This window comes from Lissotriton helveticus, chromosome 9, assembly GCF_964261635.1.
Source record: "Lissotriton helveticus chromosome 9, aLisHel1.1, whole genome shotgun sequence".
NCBI lineage: Eukaryota > Metazoa > Chordata > Amphibia > Caudata > Salamandridae > Lissotriton > Lissotriton helveticus.
The window spans coordinates 928,103,892-928,125,449 of record NC_136070.1 but is presented as its reverse complement, the minus strand read 5'-3'; the positions used below and the strand labels follow the sequence as shown (position 1 = coordinate 928,125,449).

General features: G+C 44.5%; 1 protein-coding gene across 3 annotated transcripts in view; it reads left to right on the top strand.

The window, feature by feature from the left end:
* The window catches only part of SUPT5H (SPT5 homolog, DSIF elongation factor subunit), a 387,057-nt gene that overhangs the window by 335,586 nt on the left and 29,913 nt on the right, over positions 1 to 21,558 (top strand). For all 3 annotated transcript variants that reach the window (XM_078661137.1, XM_078661136.1, XM_078661135.1), the window contains 12 exons: positions 9,986 to 10,122; positions 11,036 to 11,191; positions 13,464 to 13,610; positions 13,690 to 13,836; positions 14,034 to 14,159; positions 14,962 to 15,046; positions 15,333 to 15,443; positions 16,162 to 16,264; positions 16,803 to 16,930; positions 18,408 to 18,513; positions 18,929 to 19,090; positions 19,196 to 19,364. In XM_078661137.1, the coding sequence (XP_078517263.1) occupies positions 9,986 to 10,122; positions 11,036 to 11,191; positions 13,464 to 13,610; positions 13,690 to 13,836; positions 14,034 to 14,159; positions 14,962 to 15,046; positions 15,333 to 15,443; positions 16,162 to 16,264; positions 16,803 to 16,930; positions 18,408 to 18,513; positions 18,929 to 19,090; positions 19,196 to 19,364 (1,577 nt within the window). The remainder of the gene's footprint in view (positions 1 to 9,985; positions 10,123 to 11,035; positions 11,192 to 13,463; positions 13,611 to 13,689; positions 13,837 to 14,033; positions 14,160 to 14,961; positions 15,047 to 15,332; positions 15,444 to 16,161; positions 16,265 to 16,802; positions 16,931 to 18,407; positions 18,514 to 18,928; positions 19,091 to 19,195; positions 19,365 to 21,558) is intronic.

Below are 21,558 nucleotides of genomic sequence, written 5' to 3'. Positions count from 1 at the left end.
TCCCACCCAGCCCCACTCCCCTCTCTCCTACATCCCCTAACCTCCTCCCCCTTCACCCAAACTTCCAGAACTCCCCCACCCCTCCCACCCCTCCCACCCTTCCGACTTCCTTCCCCCCCCCACGTCTCCCACACCACCACAGGTTCTCAGTCTCCTTCTCATAGAGATCCCAGCCCCCCCGTCGTCCACGAGTCACAGCCCCCTGCACGAACACTCACTCCTCCTGCTCACACCGGCCCCCTTAGTGAAGACAACCACCTCCTCCAAAGGGACCGCAACCCCCCTCCCTCCCTATCCCCCGCCCATTCGAACTCGAAACACGAACCAGATCCTCCCACCCCGACTATCCCCCCTAATAGTAACTCGCCCGTAGCCCCTCCCCCACCCTGCCCTCGCTCAAAAGTACCCTAAAGACAACTCCGTGCCTCCCTCTCTTGTCATTCCTCTCAACAGTAACTCGCCCCAAACCCCCTCTCCCCCTCTAGTCCTCCCTCAACCGAACTCTAACTTGGACCTGGGCCCCCCCGTCCCCCACCCCAATCCAACGCCCTGCCCCATTACCCCTCCCACGCCAAGCCCAACTTCACCCACCCGCCCCCCTCCTCCCCAGCACTTAAACTGACGCAACGCCTGGACTTTCTAGAAGCCCAGATCGCTACTCTGATCTCTGGCCTGAAGGAAACCCTATCCTCCCTAGAGAAACTCCAGCTTCCCTCCCCGGACGTTCCACTTCCCCACCTCCAGCCGTCTCCCTCTAGGACTGACTCTCTTACTCACATTGGGTGCTTGCCCCCCACAGGCTCCCGGCCTCTTCTCTCCAAACCCAGGACTGAGTCACGAGTTGACAGTCCTAGAAGAATTGTTCCCTCCCTTTCGCCACAGGAAGTGAGCTCCCTCATCGCCTCCTATGAAACCCCTCCTAACCAGCCGGCCCAAGCAATTCCCCCTTACCACTCACCCTTCTCCTCAATTCAAGTCATCACTGGAGTGGGGAGGGACCCGGCCCTCCGAAAAGCTGCGAGACCACCATCCTATCACTCCTCCTTACCCAGAGCTACTTCTATCTCGAATGCTGACCCCACAATCAACTGTATGCTCATCAATTGCCGATCCGCCGTCAAACATGCAACAGAAATAGCCAAAACCATTCTCTCCCACGACCTGGATGTAGCCTTCATCACTGAAACATGGCTAAACACTCTATCCATCCCCATCATGGACACGCTGGTGCCGCCCGGTTTCTCAATCATACACAAAGACAGGCCCGTACATAAAGGTGGCGGAATTGCTATTATCCACCAAAGTGACCTCTCCATCACTGAATCTCCCTCCGTCATATACAACTCCTTTGAATGCCTTTCAGTCAACCTCAACTCACCTCACCACCCTCCACTTCAATGCATTCTCCTCTACCATCCCCCGGGCAACTCCTCCGAATTTGGCGCTCAGCTGACTGATCTGATCACTCAAACCGCTCTCAACAGCGACTTCAGAATAATTCCGGGCGACCTCAACCTAAGATGGAATGTAACAAAAAACCCGCTCATCCAATCTCTCACCACCCTTCTACAAGACCATGACATGACCCAGCACTGCACAGAGGAAACCCACCACAGAGGAGCAACCCTGGATGTAATCATTGCGGATAGAAAGACAATTTCAATTGACCACATCATCCCAGTGGACTGGTCAGACCATCACGCCATCCTCTTTCATATCAATCATTCGGCACTCTCCGTCCCTCCCACTCAATCCTCCCCCAAATGGATCAGAAACTTATCGAGAGTCCCCCCTGACAAGCTAGAAAAGGGTCTTAGCTCACTCCTTCCGAACTCAACGGAACTCCTCTCAACCACGGAACTCACCTCACTTTATCACTCCAACCTGGAGCTCGTCCTAGATCAGCTGGCTCCGAGGAAACTAAAAAAACAAAGAAGCATCCCCTCCAGATCTTGGTTCTCCACCGACATTAATGAAGAAAGAAGTCACCTAAGATCCCTGGAAAGAACCTCGAGGTCCAACCCCTCCTCCCCCAACCGGGACCAACTCAAGGCAGCCCGCAAAATCTACTATACCCATATCAAGAACAAAAAGTTGTCCTTCTTTTGTTCGGCCCTTGACAATGCTAAAAACCGCCCCAAAGAACTCTTTAACATCATCAGGAACCAAATATCCATTCCTGTGACAGACAACATGGTGACGTCCAAATCCCAATGTGACGACTTTGCCAGCTTCTTCAACGAAAAAATTGCCAAAATTGATCGATCACTCTGCACTATGCCCTCCTCCCTCCCCTCTGCAACTCCCCACTTCAGACCAGCAACCACAACCACTCGCTGGTCCTCCTTCCAACCCATCCAGGTCGAACTGATAAGCAATCAAATAGCCACCGCCAAACCCTCAACCCACTCCCTTGATCAGCTTCCCCCGAGATTGACCAAAGACCTGAAGCTCACTCTAGCCCCTATCTGGGCCAAGATCATCAACAGCTCTCTGAGCGAGGGCTCCATCCCTGACTGCCTTAAAATAGGTCAAGTCACACCACTACTAAAGAAAACGGGCCTTGACCCCCAGGATATGAACAACTTCAGACCAGTTTCGAACCTTCCACTCTTATCTAAAATCCTGGAAAGATGTGTGGTCTCAGCTATCCCAGCACTTAGAGAACACTAATCTTCTCGACCCATACCAATCTGGGTTTAGAAAAGGCTGCAGTACAGAAACCGCAATCCTTAATGTCCTGGACGATCTACACATGTCGCTCGACTCCAACCAATGCAGCCTTCTCATCCTTTTAGACCTATCGGCTGCATTTGACACAGTTGATCATGCCCTGCTACTCAATGTCCTCCAAGAGAGCGGGCCTGGAAAAGACTGTCCTCAAATGGTTCTCCTCCTTTCTCAACAACCGCACACAAAGAATCAAAATTAAAAGCTGTGACTCTGACATTCTTCCCATCAGTAGAGGAGTCCCTCGAGGGTCAGTACTCTCTCCACAACTCTTCAACATCTACATGGAGCCCCTCACCTCAATTCTAAGGAAAGCCAACATCCCCTTCCACCTCTATGCGGACGACACACACAACTCTATCTGGAAACCACGTCGATCACAGACATCCATAGACTGAACCACACACTTACCGAAGTTCAACTCTGGCTCTCATCCAACCACCTCAAACTCAATGAAGAAAAAACAGAAGTGCTCCTCCTCTCAAACAAAGATGAAAACCCCCAAATTCTAGAATGGCTCAAAGCCTTAAATGCCCTGAACGTCCCTCTTGTTCCATCGAACTCCATAAAATCCCTAGGGATCACCCTTGACCCCAAACTGGACATGAAAGAACACATCTCAAAAACTGCCAAAAGTGCTTTCCTGAACCTGAAACTTCTCTACAAATTGAAACCATTCCTCCCCACGAAAGACCTGAAACAGGCCACACAGGCTCTGGTACTCTCCAGAATTGACTACGGCATTGCTACTCTGACTGGAACAGCCAAATCGCACCTGGGACCTCTGACCTCTACCCTAAACGTCGCAGCAAGAATGGTCACAGGAATAAAGAAATATGAGCACATCACCCCAGCTCTTAAGGATCTGAAGTGGCTCCCTATTGACCAACGAGCCAGCTTCCGTACAGCCTGCCTCACACACAAAGCCCTGCATACAGACAAACCTGAATACCTGGCCAACAAGCTCAAAAGGGCCGGTCAGTCTAGAAACCTCAGAAGCTCCAACACGCTCCTACTCATTCCTCTGAAATCCCAGAAACACACAACATCTAGCAAATCCTTTGCGGGTAATGCTCCCAAGATTTGGAACTCCATCCCCCCTCACATCAGAATGACCGCATCCTTCCCGAAATTCAAGAAGTTACTCAAAGTCCTCTTCCTCGAGCGTTCTGGAGCATACTAGAACTCCACCTGGACTTTGAAGTTCCATTATCTCTGTGACCTCAGAGCTGGTTGACTTGCTTATGACTTTCCGCCATGTTTTGCGCTTGGCTGCTATTGTACAGACTGTACGCGCCCCTGTGCCCCTTGCCATGTTTTCCGTCCTCAATGTATGTCTGATGCCTTTGTACTCGTTGTGAAGCGCTCTGATACCCCTCTGGTCCAGCTAGCGCTATACAAAACTTTAATAAATAAATACATAAAAAGTATTACTTGCAAAGGACAAAACCAATCTGGTAAATTGAGTAATTTTTCATCTCCTTTTCACAAGCAAGCAAAGACTATTGTGAGCTCACGACTGCTAAAAAACCTAGGGTGTTATACTGGAAGAGAGGCTAAGGGTCCATTCAACAAGAAAAAAGGGGTGCTTCTATTAACGAGGCTCCGGAGGGATAAAGTGTTAAAACTCTTGTTTGCAAATACACACTAACAATCCCAGCTTTCCAAGAGAAAAAGATACAGCTATGAAAGCAGTGCACAACGTGAATCCAGAAAGCATTCACATTTCTAAACGGAAAGGTTACCTACCAGTTGAAGTAATTTTGCAGCTTGAAGAATTTTCGCGATTCCTGTGCAACAAATCCCCCTTCCTATACGAGGTGCATTTGCTGAAATAAGCCATAACAATAGTAACTCATATCATGGGGAAAAAAGTATCTAAAGATGGCAGCTGCATCAGAATTTCCGGGCATGTGTATGACATCATAAGAGGAGGGACGAAAAACCAAATGATTGACTTTAGTCCAACCCCTAAAAAAAGGTTTAAAAAAAGCTTAAAGACCAACAATTTCAGACCCAACCACTAGAAAGCGGGATAATGCACAGCATGTGAATCCAGAAAATTCTTCAAGCTGCATAACTACTCCCACTTGGAAGTAACCCTTTTCGTTTTGTCAGTGGCTGGGAGACTACTGCACATGCCAGTAGTCTGTTGCCCTTTTCCGTAGAGTTGTAACTTGCAATATTTGCATCTAACCTCTATAGAAATCCCTGGGGAATGGAGGGCGTCCTTACAAATTCTTTACCCAGTAAGAGGTCATAGGTAGAAACTATACTCTCAAACTCCTTCCTGCAGCCCTAACTGCTGTCTGTTCTGAAACTCATCCTCTCGCATCCTTAGTTAATTCCTGCCTCCTGACCACCAAGCAAGAACCTCCATTATGAACTGCATCTTCAGAGATGCTTTGAAAAATGCAGTTCAAGCAACAAAAGATTGGGCGAGTTAGTCATGTAGTCATATATTGAGTGTCTAACGAATTGATGATTATAAAGTCATCCAAGCGCAGATTTAAAACAGTCCTCTCTCATAGTTCCAGAGGGTACAACAGAAGTGACAAAATACTTCTTTCTCCAGTTGCTCACAGTCGCCTAATAGCACATCACTCCTGACAAGTAATAAGACATACAGATCATTTATCCACTCCTCCTGTATGGCATCAAAGCACTCTGCGACATCACACAGCCCAAAAATAACAAGACTTAGGAAAGGGGAGAGAAGGGAGGGTAACCAGGATGAAAGATTGGAGACCACCTTTAAAATCAATTAAAAAGTGTTGAAAAAATAGTAACACTACTCCTCCCTTAATGCTAAGCACAGAAGGCACATGCTAACTCAAGTTATGACACCGCTCCCATCTTCAGAGACTGTTATATCACTATCACCCAAGAGAAACTCCACACACCTTATTGGCCCATCCACAATAGATAAAATGGATTACAAACCAATCCGCATATACTACGATATTACTCACAGTTAAGAATTACGAGAGTATCCCAAAATGTCCATGTGAACATGGGTATCCAGCATAAACCTGGAACAGGCGTTCACGTGGAGCTCATGTTAGACAAAAATGCAAATATGGCAGAAATGTCCTGTCTTGATTTAATCTAGGTCACAACTTTGATAATAGGACAGAAGATACCAGTTGCAAATCAGTCATTTTTAAAAACAAATATAGAACAACCAGTATAGCATAGGATTGATTCTTGCGGCCTCCTGGAGCAACCTCCTGCATCCAAACAACATTTAATAGAATAACCACTGCCCAGGTCCTCCCCAGTGCTGAAGAGGCCCTCTTACCCCGCATAGGGTGGAAACTCCGTTCACATCAATATAGATAGACCTTGTACCTTAAACCTCACGCTGTGGGAACTGCCCAGTGTTGGCTCATGTGATGTACAAATTAGGTTGTCTTGTAAATACCAATGTACTACTGACTCTCACATATTTTGTCACCACCTTCTCCTTTAGTTATGGTTTTCCACTTGGGGCTTCTCACAAAACTCCTTTACCGTTCACTTTACTGCGCAATTTTGCTTTTGCATTGTGTTACTGTTCAAGTCTAAAATAAAATTTCAATCCAGATGGATTCAACTTAACTATACCGGACTGGTTGCTCTGTTTGTTTTGAAATTGATTGATTGATGACTGGTATCTTCTGTCCTATTATCAAAGCTGTGACTTAGTTTAATTCAAGACAGGTAATTTGTCATATTTACATTTTTCTCTAACATGAGTTCCATGTGAACAATGTTACCCACATTGGGCCCCAGATAACACAAACAAATCCAAAACCTCATAACTCCCCTTCCAAGCAGAGACAGTGAGAAGCCTGTTGACAGAGCACAGTTTATCTGCCGATGAAGCACAGACATACGCCAAATGCACAGTTTCACATTCCCTTCTGAACATAATCAGGACATTATCACAAACAACATTTACTTCACACTTGAGTTCATTGTTACATCAGCCGAAGACACTGCTACTTTAAACGTCACAGTGCTCTCCCTTCACTTCTGATTCCTAAAAATGTATGACATTTCTTTAAACTACAGGTCACTGAACGAGGCAAATGAAGTTCAAAATGTACCAACTTCAGTCACTGTATGCCAATAGATTTACACAGCAACAACACTAACTTAAAATTAAAAGAGCACATCACAAGAGGTGATCGCTTGTTCAAAACAACTGAACCACCTCCTCCAACCTCAGCTACGCCCTCCTGTTTTGAAAAATGGCAGGCCACTTTTTTTTGGCAGGTAAACATCATTACACTACTAGGCAAAGGCTCTACCGAAAATTGGCTGATTGATTGACTTGGATCTCGGCCGACGGGTTACTCCGTCATAATGGTGACAGATATCCCGTCTGCTGAAATATAAATCCCATAGGATAAAATGGTATTTAGATGTTTGCGGATGGATATCTGTCACCGTGGTGTCTGAGCACTCGTCTACAAAGATCTAATTCAGGACCCACGTTTCCCCTCCTTTCAATTCTCAATCGACCATAGCAATATTTCAGTTCTTGAATTCTACACAAAGCCACTTGATTTCCAGAGCAACAATTGGCCACAAATTGTGCTCTTTCGTCCTTGCAACGTGTCCCCCACCCCCCCTCCCAAGTTCTCATCATACCTAAACTACACAGCCAAACATGCCTGTTTTGGCCTTCTGTGCTTCTCCTTCCGTACACAGCAAACAGTCAGGCAGCCTGAGACACCCATATGGCTCATACTTGAGCACCTAGGAGCCCATACAACCATGCAAGTTGTACGGGCTCCTAGGTGCTCAACTCCCTCTCCACTCATCTCTAGCAGGCCGGTCTCTATTCATCTCAATCAGCTCACGCTTTGACCCTAGTTAATGTGTTGCTTCTACTGTTTCCTACTATTTTTTTTTTTTTTTTTTATTTTAAAAGTTTTATATAGCGCGAACAAGATCTTTGCAGATATCAGAGCGCTTTACAGACGAAAGGTACAACGTGTGAGTAAATAACAATTGGGGTGGGGAAGGTACATGTGGGAGCATAGTCAGCCAGATACATCAATAATGATACAAGTACAAATAAGTGATAGCGTATACACAATCAGGTAGGTCAATAACACGAGTCATACAAAAATGCAAAAAAAGATCAGTAGGACTGAATGGTACAGCGTCTGTAAATATCATCCCCAGCAGTAATTCAAGTGTATTTAGCCATGAGGATAGCTTTTACTTCTTTCTTAAAAAGTATGGTAGAGGAGATGAGCCTGATTTCAGGGGGGAGAGAGTTCCAGATCCTGGGTGCCATTCCTGAGAAGGAGCGTTTATACGTTTTTTCCTTGCGGAATCTTTGGGGCTTTAGCAAGAGATTGTTTGTGCCTCTAGTGTTTCTGGTGCCCCCAGAAATCGTCACCTTCTGGGCGAGGTATCCGGGTGAGCTCAGGTGGACAGCCTTGTGCGTCATGCAGTCGATTTTCAGATGTATTCTGGCTTCAAAAGGCAGCCAGTTCAGGGCTTTCAGGTCAGGGGAAATGTGTGAGTGTTTTTTTTGATCCAGTGATGAGTCTCGCTGCGGCGTTTAGAGAAGCTCTTATGGGTGCCGTGGTAGTTAGGGGGAGACCGCAGAGGGCGATGCTGCCGTAATCTATTCGAGGGATGACTAGAGCTTGTACCGCAGTTTGGAAATCTTTGGCTGGAAGGAAGGGTTTGAGTTTCCTTAAGGTATTGATCTGGTAGTTCGCACCCTTAGTTGCTTTGTTGATGTGTTCCTGCATGTTGAGGTTGGTGTCAAGTGTTATGCCTAGAGATTTTGCTGAGTCCACGATGGTGGGATGAACATTGAGTGCGGTTAGGTGTTTAAGCCAGATTTGAGTGGTAGTGATCTTCGCAGGAGGTGAGATCAAGAGGAACTCTGTTTTAAGAGCATTGAGTTTGAGATGATTAGCGGCCAGCCATGATTGGGTGCTTCTGATCGTTGAATTCAAGAGCATAATGTCTTTGGGTGATTGTAATTTGAGATAGAGTTGGGTGTCATCGGCGTACATGTGGAAGTGAACATTGGATGCTTGTAGCAAGGTGGTGAGAGGTTCCATAACTAGGTTAAACAAAGTTGGGGATAGGGAGGATCCTTGTGGGACGCCTAGCGATACCGGTATTGGAGAAGACATCAAGTTGTTACTCTTGAATTTCTGCGATCTGTTGTGTAGAAAGGACGTGAACCACTTGAGCACAGTTCCAGATATACCCATTCTAGTGTTTAATAGATCGAGTAAGTTCTCATGTTTGACGGTGTCGAATGCAGAAGAGAGATCAAGAAGGATAAGGAGGCAGGTATCGTTTTGATCTAGGATTTGAAGGGCGTCGTCAATTATGTGAGTCATAGCAGTTTCTGTACTGTGGTCCGCTCTGAAGCCTGATTGATGAGGGTTGAGTAGATCAAACTGATTAATGTGTTTAGTCAATTGAGTTTGTGCGCATTTTTCCAACAATTTGGCAAGAGTCGGAATATTGGTAATGGGACGGTAATTATTGAGATCAGAGGGGTCGGCTGTAGGTTTCTTTAGTAGAGGTGTGTCTCCCCCAGGAGGATTCACTCCTCCCACAAGTTTTCTTGTCATTGCCAGTAGGCCGCCAGTGAACTCTGGTAGGCCTCTTCTTACCCCCATTTAGTGTCAATCACAGAAGGCTCCTTGCACAATTCCCTATTGACTTGCATGCGCTTCCTCCTAGCCAGCCGTTGGCTTCTTGTTGAGTATTTCGGGAGAGGATGCGGTGGTTGGGAACAGCCATGCTTGCAAAGTCCGCTTCACATGGGCAAAGAAGTGATCTCCAGGCAGATGTATAAAAGATGGTCCTTGGACCGAGTTCCAACAGAAGATTGTGTAAACATGCCCCTTCGGTTGTGGAAGTTCGACAGGGCACAACGAGCATTCATTCCCTCCGCATTCTGCGGCATTAAAGCACACCGTCCATCCCCCTGCATGTAAGATTGCAAAAGTGTAGAAGCAGTCGGATCTGCCGATCTTTGTGTACATATCGCTGTGGTTTTCCAGTGCCGCTTCGACTGAAATGCTTCATACTTGTATCTAAAGCTGCCAATCAATTTCTCATGGTAGAGGGGTCATGCAACTTTAGCCGCCCTTTTCTCTTCATACTGCATTCTTATTCCTCAATGGAGCAGGTCTTCTGTAGTCTTGGGGAAAAGAAATATCACTGTACATTGTGCTTGTGGGGCAAGAATGTTCTGATGTTTGTGTTTTCGTTGCTGTAGGGAAGGAACGCGAACACACACTGCAGCCGGGAGACAATGTGGAAGTCTGCGAAGGAGAATTGATCAATCTCCAGGGTAGAATTTTAAGTGTTGATGGCAATAAGATTACCATCATGCCCAAGCACGAGGACCTAAAGGTAAAGGGGTTTTTCACTGACGTATTGCATGATACACTGTATTATCAAGTCAAACTTTATTTGCAATATTTCCATTGCATAAAAGTCACACAGTAAAATTGATAAAAACATAACGCATTAAAGCTAATGTTAAAAACATACACCAGGATACGTTCATAGTTAAAAACTCCCATCATATCTAGCACATAAGTGCATACACTTTTAAAGTCCTAAAGGATGTATCAAATAGCCGCAAAATCAGTTAACATGTGTTGTCCTTGAGCTTGGTCAGCAGCATGAGTCCAAGGGTATAGGGCAGTAGTAAACAGGAGCTCTTAGTCTAGTAGCAATTGTTATAGGGGTGCGTGTGAAATGATGTGTTCTTAATAACTTCACTAAAAGGAACCCCGTCTCAGTGGGCATTGTGTTAACTGAGCAGAGAGGCCCAGCGGGTGAATGAGCATGGGACTTGATGCTCTGTATTCACCTGTAGAGTTGGTAAAGGTGGTGGTGACTTCATGGATCATGATGAGTAGATTGCGGTACCTCCTATGCTTATTTACCTGTCTTAATGAATCGCCACACTTAAGTGCCATCCTTCCATGTACGTTTTCCGTATCGTGCTATAGTGTTCCTTCAGATGGGGCACTAGCAGGACATCCCTGTTATCCCACTTACAAGCCTTTTCTTGACTCTTAGATCTGTGCGAGAAGCAAAGCTTCATTATTTGCCTCTCTTGCATGTACGCAGATTGTGCCCAACATTAGCTTGTAAAGTTTTAGTGAGGAGAAAGTGGGGTGAAGAGTAAGAACTGTCAGGAGCGACGTGTCAGGGTAATCTGATGTCAAATGCAAGGATTGTGTGTGAATTACATGCAAATTTCAGTTTGAACGCTGCTCTTTTGAGTCTCATCCCCAGTTTGTGTCCTCTGCAGGATATCCTGGAGTTTCCAGCCCAGGAGTTGCGGAAATACTTCAAAATGGGAGACCATGTGAAAGTGATTGCTGGACGCTATGAGGGGGACACAGGGCTTATTGTGCGAGTGGAGGAAAACTTTGTCATATTATTTTCAGATCTCACAATGCATGAGGTAAGAGACTGTAGGTTTTACATCTTTCTTTTTGCACAGCTCTAATCGACGACATGGCCCACCTGCGTACCACCCCCCACCTTTCCTGTGTGTTGCATGAGTTTTCCCCACTCCTTCAGTCTACAATATTTCAGTATACTCTGATGGACATCCTTTTTATTGTCCTCTCCAACAAAATACTTAAGAAATGGAAATATTTAAAAAGGGCACAAAACTAATAACTGCCATTATTATACAGTACACTAATAACTAAGCAGAATATTTGTTTTAATTATATGGACACAGACAATTCTACCAGGCTTGAAGTGCTCCAGTGTTGTGAAATATGCATTACTTTTAAGAACAAAAGGTTGAAACCGTATGCACCAAATGCGATGAATCCGGCTGAGTTCCACATGGGTCAACCTTGTTCCACCCCCACATTCACACATTTGGCTTTACTGCTATGTTGATGATGCTCTAGTATTCGTTTATATGTTAATCCTAGCTGAAAATCAAATGGTGGCTTAGCTCACTTAACATGAAGGACCCATGTTTAGGGGAATAATCATGTAATCCCAAAGCTGAACCAAAATTGCTAGATTTAACCTTGGTCTGCATGTTGATGCACCAAATTCAAGAGTTTTTGGGCTTCTTCACTGAATATTGTAATATGCATGGTTACTGGACAAGTGGCAGATGCAGCTGATAAGGAAACACATGAAGTAGTACACAAAGAGATGCTTTGAACATAGTGATGGAGATGGAACCTGCAGTTCAGTAAGATCGCATACCCTTATTTTAATAGATGGGCATTGTGTGCCAAATTTCAAGGTTTAAGCAATACAAGAATTATAAAAAGACAAAAAAGAGCCAGTGTTAGAGATTGTAGCATCTTCAGACAGTCTAAATCTCAAGCTAGTTGAAACAAATAATTTTGATTTTGTTTACTACAAATGGCAGCGTTAAAGCACGTTCCTTGCTGATAGGATGGCAGATCTTTTTAAACCAAGGCAAACCCTTTGTCTCTGTTGCTGAAGCTAATTGGCAGGGAAGACCATGGAATGAATACTGGTCTGGGGTGGCTGAAGTGATACATCCTTGAGCTGCCATATTGTGATGAGTCCCTAAGAAATATGCTCTAGAATGCGATTTATACACTAAAAATAAATTGCAAATCTCCTCTTCAAACAACTCTTAGTTGCTAGGTAACGTCCTGGTTACAGGTCGCAAATGAGGAAAGGAGCTCCAGCGGGGTAGATTACCAACAACTTATTTAGAAGAGCCAGCTAATTAATATGTGGCGTCAGACAAGAGAGGCTTGCCTCATGTGTTCTAATCGTTTTCAAATTCTCAAGTCTGGTCTCTCAGTTAAAAGTATTGCTGTGCAAATGGAAAAGAAACAAAGACTCGGTAAGCGCTTTATTGTTGAGAACTTTTAAATAATCCTTTAGTATTTATCTGGAGTTAAATCATGCCGAATCTCAGCGCATAGTTATTATAACTCGACAAACGCAGCAATTAGGTAAGTAGGGTGTCAGCAAATGACGGGAGATGTATCCTCCTTTGGGCAAATAAAGAAGGAAATCCGTCTAAGGGATCCAACACTAATACATTATAGACCAACTGCTGTTAAATCAATTGAGTCCATCATTAAGTGTATGGTCTACTGATTATGGGTGCATCAGCTTTCTCTGCAATCCACAGAACCCTTTGGATATTAAATCATCCCTTCCCCTGCCGAGGACCTGCCCTGCTCTCGCCACACCTGAATGCCTCCACTTTGAACTCTGCTTACCATCCCCATCACTTCGAAATGATCCTCTTGTGCTGAAACTCCTTTCCACTCCTGATACTATATTCCAGTTCCACTTGCAGTGCACCATATGTTAGTGGCCTGATTTACCGTGTACCACTCCATATATGCGAACATATACCGATGTGATGAAATGAAAAGGGCTGTAGTGCTCTTGGTTGTAGTCTGACAGCAGCAGGGCAGAGTTGTACAGTAGACCCTCAGCTTGCCGTCTGTGGCCTTTATGGGATATGTGGGGGGCAATTCTAGGGAGATGACCACTGGCTCGTTTCTTTCTACACCACAACCATCCTGGTCTTAATCAATGCTTGGTTGCTGTAAGAATAATGCGTGCTGGCTTATCTAACCCATCGCTTCCGGCCCCATTCCAAAACTATAGACTCCCATGATTAAAAATCACTTGATGTCAAGACTTTTTCCTTATTAAATCCTTTCATGATCTGTAATATGAAAATCTTTTTGCTTCTAATTCTTCAGTTGAAGGTACTACCTCGGGACTTGCAGTTGTGCTCGGAGACCGCATCTGGGGTGGACGTCGGTGGTCAGCATGAGTGGGGAGAGTTGGTGCAGCTTGATCCGCAGACAGTGGGGGTGATTGTTCGTCTGGAGAGAGAGACTTTTCAGGTGAGTACTCGGCGATGGCAGCATTGCGAATTATTGGCCTATTTAGACCTGATGTAATGCTCTCCACCTCACCCCACAGATTCTAAATATGCATGGGAAAGTGGTCACAACAAAGCACCAGGCTGTGACCAGGAAGAAGGACAACCGGTTTGCAGTAGCCCTGGATTCTGAGCAGAACAACATCCATGTCAAAGACATTGTGAAAGTCATCGATGGGCCTCATTCGGTACAAAGTTTTGTCACATTGATTGGACCTGTTTCAGGCACACCCTTCATGCATAACAACTGGTTTTATTGTATTGTTCTTCCTCAACTGAATGTCCCCCTTTAACTAGTTCATGATTGTAGATTTAGATGTGATTTGAGACAGAGATTGAATTTTGGACATGAATACTGATTATCTTTTTCCTTTGTTTCCTGCAGGGTCGTGAGGGGGAGATTCGCCACTTGTTTCGAGGCTTTGCATTCCTGCACTGTAAGAAACTTGTGGAAAATGGAGGCATGTTTGTTTGTAAAACACGCCACGTTGTCCTCGCCGGAGGCTCCAAGGTAACTTTTGCCTAACAAGAAGACACGTTTGTAAGGAGTAGCTACAGATAGTGGTATGAAGGCAGCCTTCTCTCAAAATCGGTTTACTTAAAGTTAGAATTGTCTCTTGGTTTTGTCCGTGAAACATCGAGGGATAGTGTAGCATACATGTCAACAGTCACCATTCAGTCGGGAAACTCCATATTTTTCAAGTCCAAAATGGCTTAAGTGTCTTCTGCCTAAAATTGTCACCCCTTCAATGTTCGTCAATAGAGAAAATAAATATCCCTTTTTTTTGTCATTCTCTCCTGTCTTGTTTCAAAATGTTGGCATGTATGCTGCAGAGCCTAGACTCTTTCAGTGGTGTTGCAGAGCCAGTCCTCCTCCAGACCTCAAGGGAGGTCGCAAAGCTTTCCGCTGTTGGATGCTACTGTATAGCTTGGTTTTGGAGACCTGGTTGCAGAAGAGCATAGTCTTCCCCCATAAAGTGTGCTGTAAGACCAGCCATAAGAGACGATATACCGATTTATCTTTGTAAATATTGGATGCTGCATGGCTCCTTTTTTGGCTGCGCTTTGGGCTTCTGCGTTAACAAAGCGCTGTGTAAGTGCTAGATAAAATGTCTTTGTTCTGTTCTGGAAGGGTGTCACAGGGACTTGTCTTCAGGGTGCTGCAGGGAATAGTTACTACCTACAAAATGCTACCAGGTCTGGGCTTCATTCAACTTATCCTGAGGGTCTAGTATACTTAACACTTTAGTTGGAGGAGGAACTAATATGAACAGTCTTCTTAGGAATGTTTTTATCTCTTTTTCTATTTACAGCCTCGGGATGTCACAAACCTTACAATAGGAGGATTTGCACCAATGAGTCCTCGCATTAGTAGTCCTATGCATCCTAGCGGGGCAGGTGAGAATATTTCTTAATACAGCTGCTGTGTACCCAGGTTATAGGTAGACTATAGTGTGTAAATGTCATCTTTGGATAAAAACATTGCCACTTTTCTTGCCCAACAGGACTCGTACCTTGTAGCTATGTCACTCTCATACTTGCTGCCAAAAGGGATGTTTGTTTGCCGCTCTTTCTCTGATTGCTTCTTACAGGATGACCAGTCAATAGTGTAGTGTTTTTAAAGTGGGGAGTGCATGCCCTTATGTAATCTTACCATCCCATGCTATGCCTGTTTACCTTCCAGCTGGACCAAGAGGCGGTGCAGTTGCAGGAGCTGGAATGGGTCGAGGCCGGGGACGTAGAGACAGTGATCTGATTGGACAAACTGTTCGCATTTCTCAAGGACCCTACAAAGGTAGGAAGCAGATGAGACGTAGGTGGAAAAGTGACCTTCCCAGAATGTCTCATTTCTTTTTATGCTTTTCTAAGAATCCCCCAGTTTGTTAAAACCCCATTCCTTTTCAGCACTTGGTTCCTTTCCCTTCATTGTGGAGGTGGCAATTGGAGTCTCAGCAGTGAAAAGGCATTATTAGGACTCTCCATTCTTATCTTGCATTCATTGACACCAGAATTTCACAACATGCTCCTCTGACCGCATATCCTATTCTATCCAGTTTCCTTTCTTTATATTTTTTCTTCTCCCTTTGTCTTATTGGCTATTCATCTCCACTTTTCCTTTCCAGATTCCATTCCTTTTAATACTCTTTTTATAATGGAACTCTTGACTTTTCTCTCCCTCCTATTTCCTTCTTTCCATTCATTGTTTTCTTCTTCCACTAATATTCCTATATCTCCTTGCGCATTTCCCTGGATCTCTCCTTTCTTACTTTTAACCTACTTGTGTTTTCCTTTTTCAATTCATCACTGTTGTTCCTTCCCCCTTAAACCCTTCCTCCTTTTTCTGCCCTCGTTCTTTACTCTTTTCCATGTATCCCATCCACTTTTCTCTTCTTATTCTCTCCTTGTGGCTTACACTGCCAGATAATAACTCTATGATGGGTGCACCCATTGCTTACTCCCATGCTAAAGCCCTTATTTGCAGGCCTTGTTTAGTGACCTTATTGTGTCTTTAGGGTACATTGGAGTTGTGAAGGATGCCACTGAATCCACAGCTCGAGTCGAGCTCCACTCCACCTGTCAGACTATCTCAGTAGATCGTCAGCGTCTCACCACAGTGTAAGTGCTGCATTTTTTCAGGGGATGGGGGAGGGGGATTGAAGGGATCAGGCATAGCCCACAGGCACTACCGGCAAAGAGATCAGAATTGGGTGGTAGTATGTACCCTTAAAAAAAGAGTGGGATCTGTTTATTTAAAGTTGTTATGAAGATATGTTTGATGTGGAATGGGTGGTAGAAAGTACCTTAGAGTTAAGTGTGCATGTGGAATTAGGATATAAAATTTGCCAGGAATTTTGGGTCCGAAGAGTAAAGCATCCATATGGAATTGGGAGACCAAAAGGATGCCCTTGTGAAATTGCTCCACATGTTGCTGGCAGATTATAACATACCCTGGATTTGGGAGGCCTGACATTGCTTTGAAAGAGGGATGAATGACTGCTTAAACTACTTCTCATTGTCCAGTGTGCTGAATTCTAATGACACTTGTAGCCTTCCTGAGGGGTGATCCAGGAAACCCTGAAGAGGTTCTGCGTAGCATGAAGCTGTGACTCGAGCACAGGACAGGGGTAATTAAGCATTTTTTTTACGTTTGCAGCGGTGCTAGACGTCCAGGTGGAATGACATCTGCTCACGGACGTACACCCATGTATGGCTCCCAAACACCCATGTATGCCTCTGGATCCAGAACACCCATGTACAGCTCGCAGACACCTGTCCATGATGGTGAGTGCTTGAACCTTTTCCCGTTATGTACTTCCCTCAACTTTTCAGCTGCTCCCCACCACCTGCTAGTAGCACTGCCCTTCCTTCTAGGAGTAGAACAAGTTATTTATGACTGTAGTCTTCCAGTGTGAAAATTTTGCTCAGGTTCCAAGCTAACATTATTCTTCTAGCGTCAGAGTGGACTGATATCCTCCCTAAAGTAGCAGAAACATTCTGTGTTTCAAATTTGAGAAGAGTCCTAAGCAGGAGATGACGGGGTTTAGCTCTCTTCATACACATTTGCATAACAATATTGTTTAGACTTTGGTTCATGGCTTTGTTTTTCAGTTTTGTAGAACTTGCGAGTTTGGTTCAATGCACTTGGGTCATATACACCCTTGCCCATCTTTTTGTGAGCTTCGGTTTATGGCCCTTATTCTGAACCCATCTTTTATATTTCAAATACATATTATTGATCCTTCTCCTGTTGCTCAAGCTCTGCACTTGCTGCCTTGGTTTCTCAGTACAGTGTTTCAGCAGAAAGTGAAAGGGCAGTTCTCTTCTGTATATCAAAAGACAACTCTTACCTTTCACTGAAGCGATTTATAGTCCAAAGTAGCTCACCAATATTTTTTGAGGACTTAATAGGGTATACATCCTAACGTGAATTCTCCAGTCCTCGACACAGGATTGACTGGTTCACAGTAGGAATGATGAATGACCTTCAGAGTGATTCTACCATCTCTGTTTACTGGGTGCCATATTATTACGGTGTGTGTCCAACACTTACTCGGTTTACCCTCTTTGGATCTTAGTTGTGTCTACAATGTTGCCTGTCCTTGTGTATAAAGGACCTTTTTTTCTTATTTATTTTTCCTGTATTCACTCCTTTCGTATAGAACCAAACAAAATTATTTTTGGAACTCTTAGGGAAAACAGAATACCTCTTCTTTCTACTAAGCCCCACAGGCAGATGTAATTATTAGCCATCATCCTACAGACAAGGAACAACACATTAAAATATGTGGCAAGGCAGGATGTTCCCTTAGTGCAAGCATTCGCTAAACACTACGGTCAAACTCACACTTCAGACAGGATGCACAGGTGAGACAAATAATACATCTTCAGAATCGCAGCAACTTCTTTCTCACTTACATTAAAATGTTCTATTTATTAGCTCCTTTATGGAAATCATGGGTCTGTTTAACAAATATCTTGAATATGGCAATGTCTTCATTGGCATGCTAATTTCTGATAGACATCACAGGGGTATCTGGTTATTTTAACGCTCCCACATTAATACCTACCATGCTAATTTGAAGGGCTAATCTGAAGCAAATTACTAACTCCCAGAGTTTTGCAAATCGTTTAATTCAATTAGGCACCCAGCTGCAGTACCACTGGTACAGAATAGTAACTGTCCCTTGCTAGTGTTGTTAATGATTAACTTTTTCATTTCATAACTATCAACTTGCCACTGGTTCTAAACTCTTTTCAGGAAGCCGGACACCTCACTATGGATCACAGACGCCTCTACATGATGGCAGCCGGACACCAGCGCAGAGCGGAGCCTGGGATCCAAACAACCCTAACACACCATCCAGGTTGGTGGGATCGCCTTCTCTGTGGGGATTCAAATTGAGCTTCTGTGTGAAGCAAGTCATTTAATATTTTAGGCAGATGACTATAATGGGTGCCATGATAGGCAATCACTTTTAAATGAATAGTACTTGATGTTCATCATTAAGACTTCACCAGTCCTTTCATTGCATGCAGAACAAGGTTAGAAAGTCTTTCTACATCTCCTGCCTTCCTGCCAGTTATAGATACCTGTGAAATAAACAAGATTGCGGTGTAAAAATTGAAGACCATTCCCACCAGTCACAAAATTTATATCATGAGATTGTATCTGAAGCTTCATTTGATGAGAAGCATGTGGGTCTGTACTATATGTCGTGAGAACAGCTTGTCATAAAGTCATAACCAGTGTTTCATTCAAGTTACTTTTGTATTCTTCAGGGCTGAGGCAGAAGAATACGAGTTTGCTTTCGATGACGAACCCTCACCTTCTCCGACGGGATATGTTGGGACGCCAAACCCACAGACACCAGGCTATCCAGATGTGCAGTCCCCGCCGGTTAATCCGCAGTACAACCCTCAAACACCAGGCACGCCGGCAATGTGAGTATTCGCTCCACTGAAGAACTAGTTTCTGTACCTTTTCTGTCCCATATGGACTTGCAGTCCTCTTCTCTCCTCTCATTTTACAAACCTATCTTCCTTCAGGTACAATACAGACCAGTTCTCCCCATACGCTGCACCATCTCCACAGGGGTCCTATCAGCCAAGTCCAAGTCCACAGAGTTACCACCAAGTGGCACCAAGTCCTGTTGGCTATCCAAATAACCTTTCGCCTGCCAGCTATCATCCAACCCCCTCACCCATGGCGTACCAGGTATGGTTTGTTGACACCGTGATCTGATAAATGACTCCGCTCATCACACCCTATAAAGAACAGCATGCAGGGTGATTTTTAGGTCTCGCCTGAGCCAGCGCATGCGCTGCTCTGGCGAGACATTTAGTAAGTGGGCTTTAAAAATCCGACCACACACTTTGTGTGGCCTAAAGCATCCGGTTACGCGCACAGGCGCCAGCTGGCTTTCCTCTCGCTTGGGAGAGCAGACTGCTCTCCCAAGCGCGCGCACCTCGCTCCGCCTGCCTCTGTCTTGCTCGCGCTTCAACGCTTCTCCCCTCCCTCACCACAGAGCACGTTTCGCAGCTGCGCGTCTTGTTCGTAGTGTGTCAGGTCATCAGAAAAGGTCACCTCCTCCCCTAAAATAACCTCTTTCACTGCTGCTTGCTTGCTTCCCTGCTGTCATCCACTGCTCTGGGCTTCCGTACCACGCATTCACAGCTTTACCTGTGTTTGCTACGTGGGCGAACCTGCCGGTTGTGTGGCTTCTCACCTAACACATGGTGTAGCGTGAACCCTGGCTTATGTGAGTTTAACGAACCACCGGTGCTTCCAAACTATTTCAGGTGATATCTTTAAGTAGCCGAGTTTCACCGTCAGTATACATTCTTCTGCTCTGGCCACTGCGAATTCTGCTTGCCACACAAGCCCTTGTCTTGGCCTATCCATAGCTTTTGTAGTGTATTAAAATAGAGTAACAAAAGTAAGACGCAACATATTAACTCAGCTGTAAATACAAGACAAGGCAGACAGTTCACAATAGCTAAGAACAAATATTTCCCACATGAAGAAGGAAAAGGGAAAACATCGGAGAATGCTACTGTACACCAGCTCTGAGAATTCAAGGTGGTCTGCACCCAGCAACTGCCACAGGATACCTGCCAACAGAAGTAATCTAAGGCAAAATTGCACAAATCGCAAAAAACCTGTCAGGTCCTGGGCACTTTCATTCTAGGCTGTCATTCTTTGGAAGGACTCTGGAAAAATAACATACGGAAGAATAGGCACTTTTAGTAAAGAGAATGTACAGATTGAAGTTATGTCACCTTTGAGGACTGTAGTGTAGGCTTATCCGCATTCACTGTGATCTACTGATTCAGACCATTTTATTATTAGGAATGGCCATTCAAATAGATGCATAGGCAGGCAGCTGTCACCACTCGAGGTTTCATCTACATGCAAGCACCACACCACCAACACATCTTAATAACAGTTGAAAGAAAATATAATGTTAGTGGAGACTGGCACGAACCACTAGAGCAACAATATTTGAATACGTTTATTCTTTTTGTTCAAGCACATAGTGTGTCTCCGAGTATAGAGCAATGAGTTTCACAGCAGTGGTAATTCATTTATTTTGCCAATACAAAACACATTTTCAGACGAAATGTTTATAAATCTAGTGCAGTTGTGCTTGGCACCAGCTTTAAAGGCTGCAGTTCAAGATTCCCACTATAAAGTCTTGGAAACTGAGATATTGGAAACGACTTGTGTAATTTGAACATTTTCCTGCATCCGTTTGTCAGGCGGCCGTTGTCATACATACATATACCCTCCTCCATACGTTTGAGGCAGCGGTTAACAGTTTCGATATTTATTACTTTAAAAAGGACTACTTATCTCACGGCACATCACTGGGTGGCAAATTCAAGTTGAAAGCTGTTCCTAACACCAAAATGGCCCACTTATTTTTATCAGGTATACACCGTCTTCCTTGTAAGTGCTTCCAAGTCATAGAAGCTGAAACTTTACCATATAATGTGCACATCACTGGTAGATATTTCACCAAAATGAAGACTCCCTATAGCAAATATGTCATTCTCAGATATGGTGTAGTTCATTCATACAAGTTGGAATAAGAGAAGCCATTATTTTGTCAGTGATCTTGTAGGGTAAAGGGTAATAACAGAACGAGTGAAGCAGTAAGCAGCATTCTGGGCTGATTAGAAGTGCCATGGTTAAGGCTTTACTTTGTTACATTCTTCGGAAGCTGGCAAGGTTCTTTTTTAACTTGGGTTGTCCATCAACAACTGTTACTCCTGCACAACTGGCAACCCAGCTCAATGAACAAGCATTGGCATAGCCATCAGGTCTCACCTTTGGGACCTTATAAGTGTTTAGCCATGCAACAGTTGATTTTGTTGCACCAAGGATATTGTGCTGGATAACTAAACAC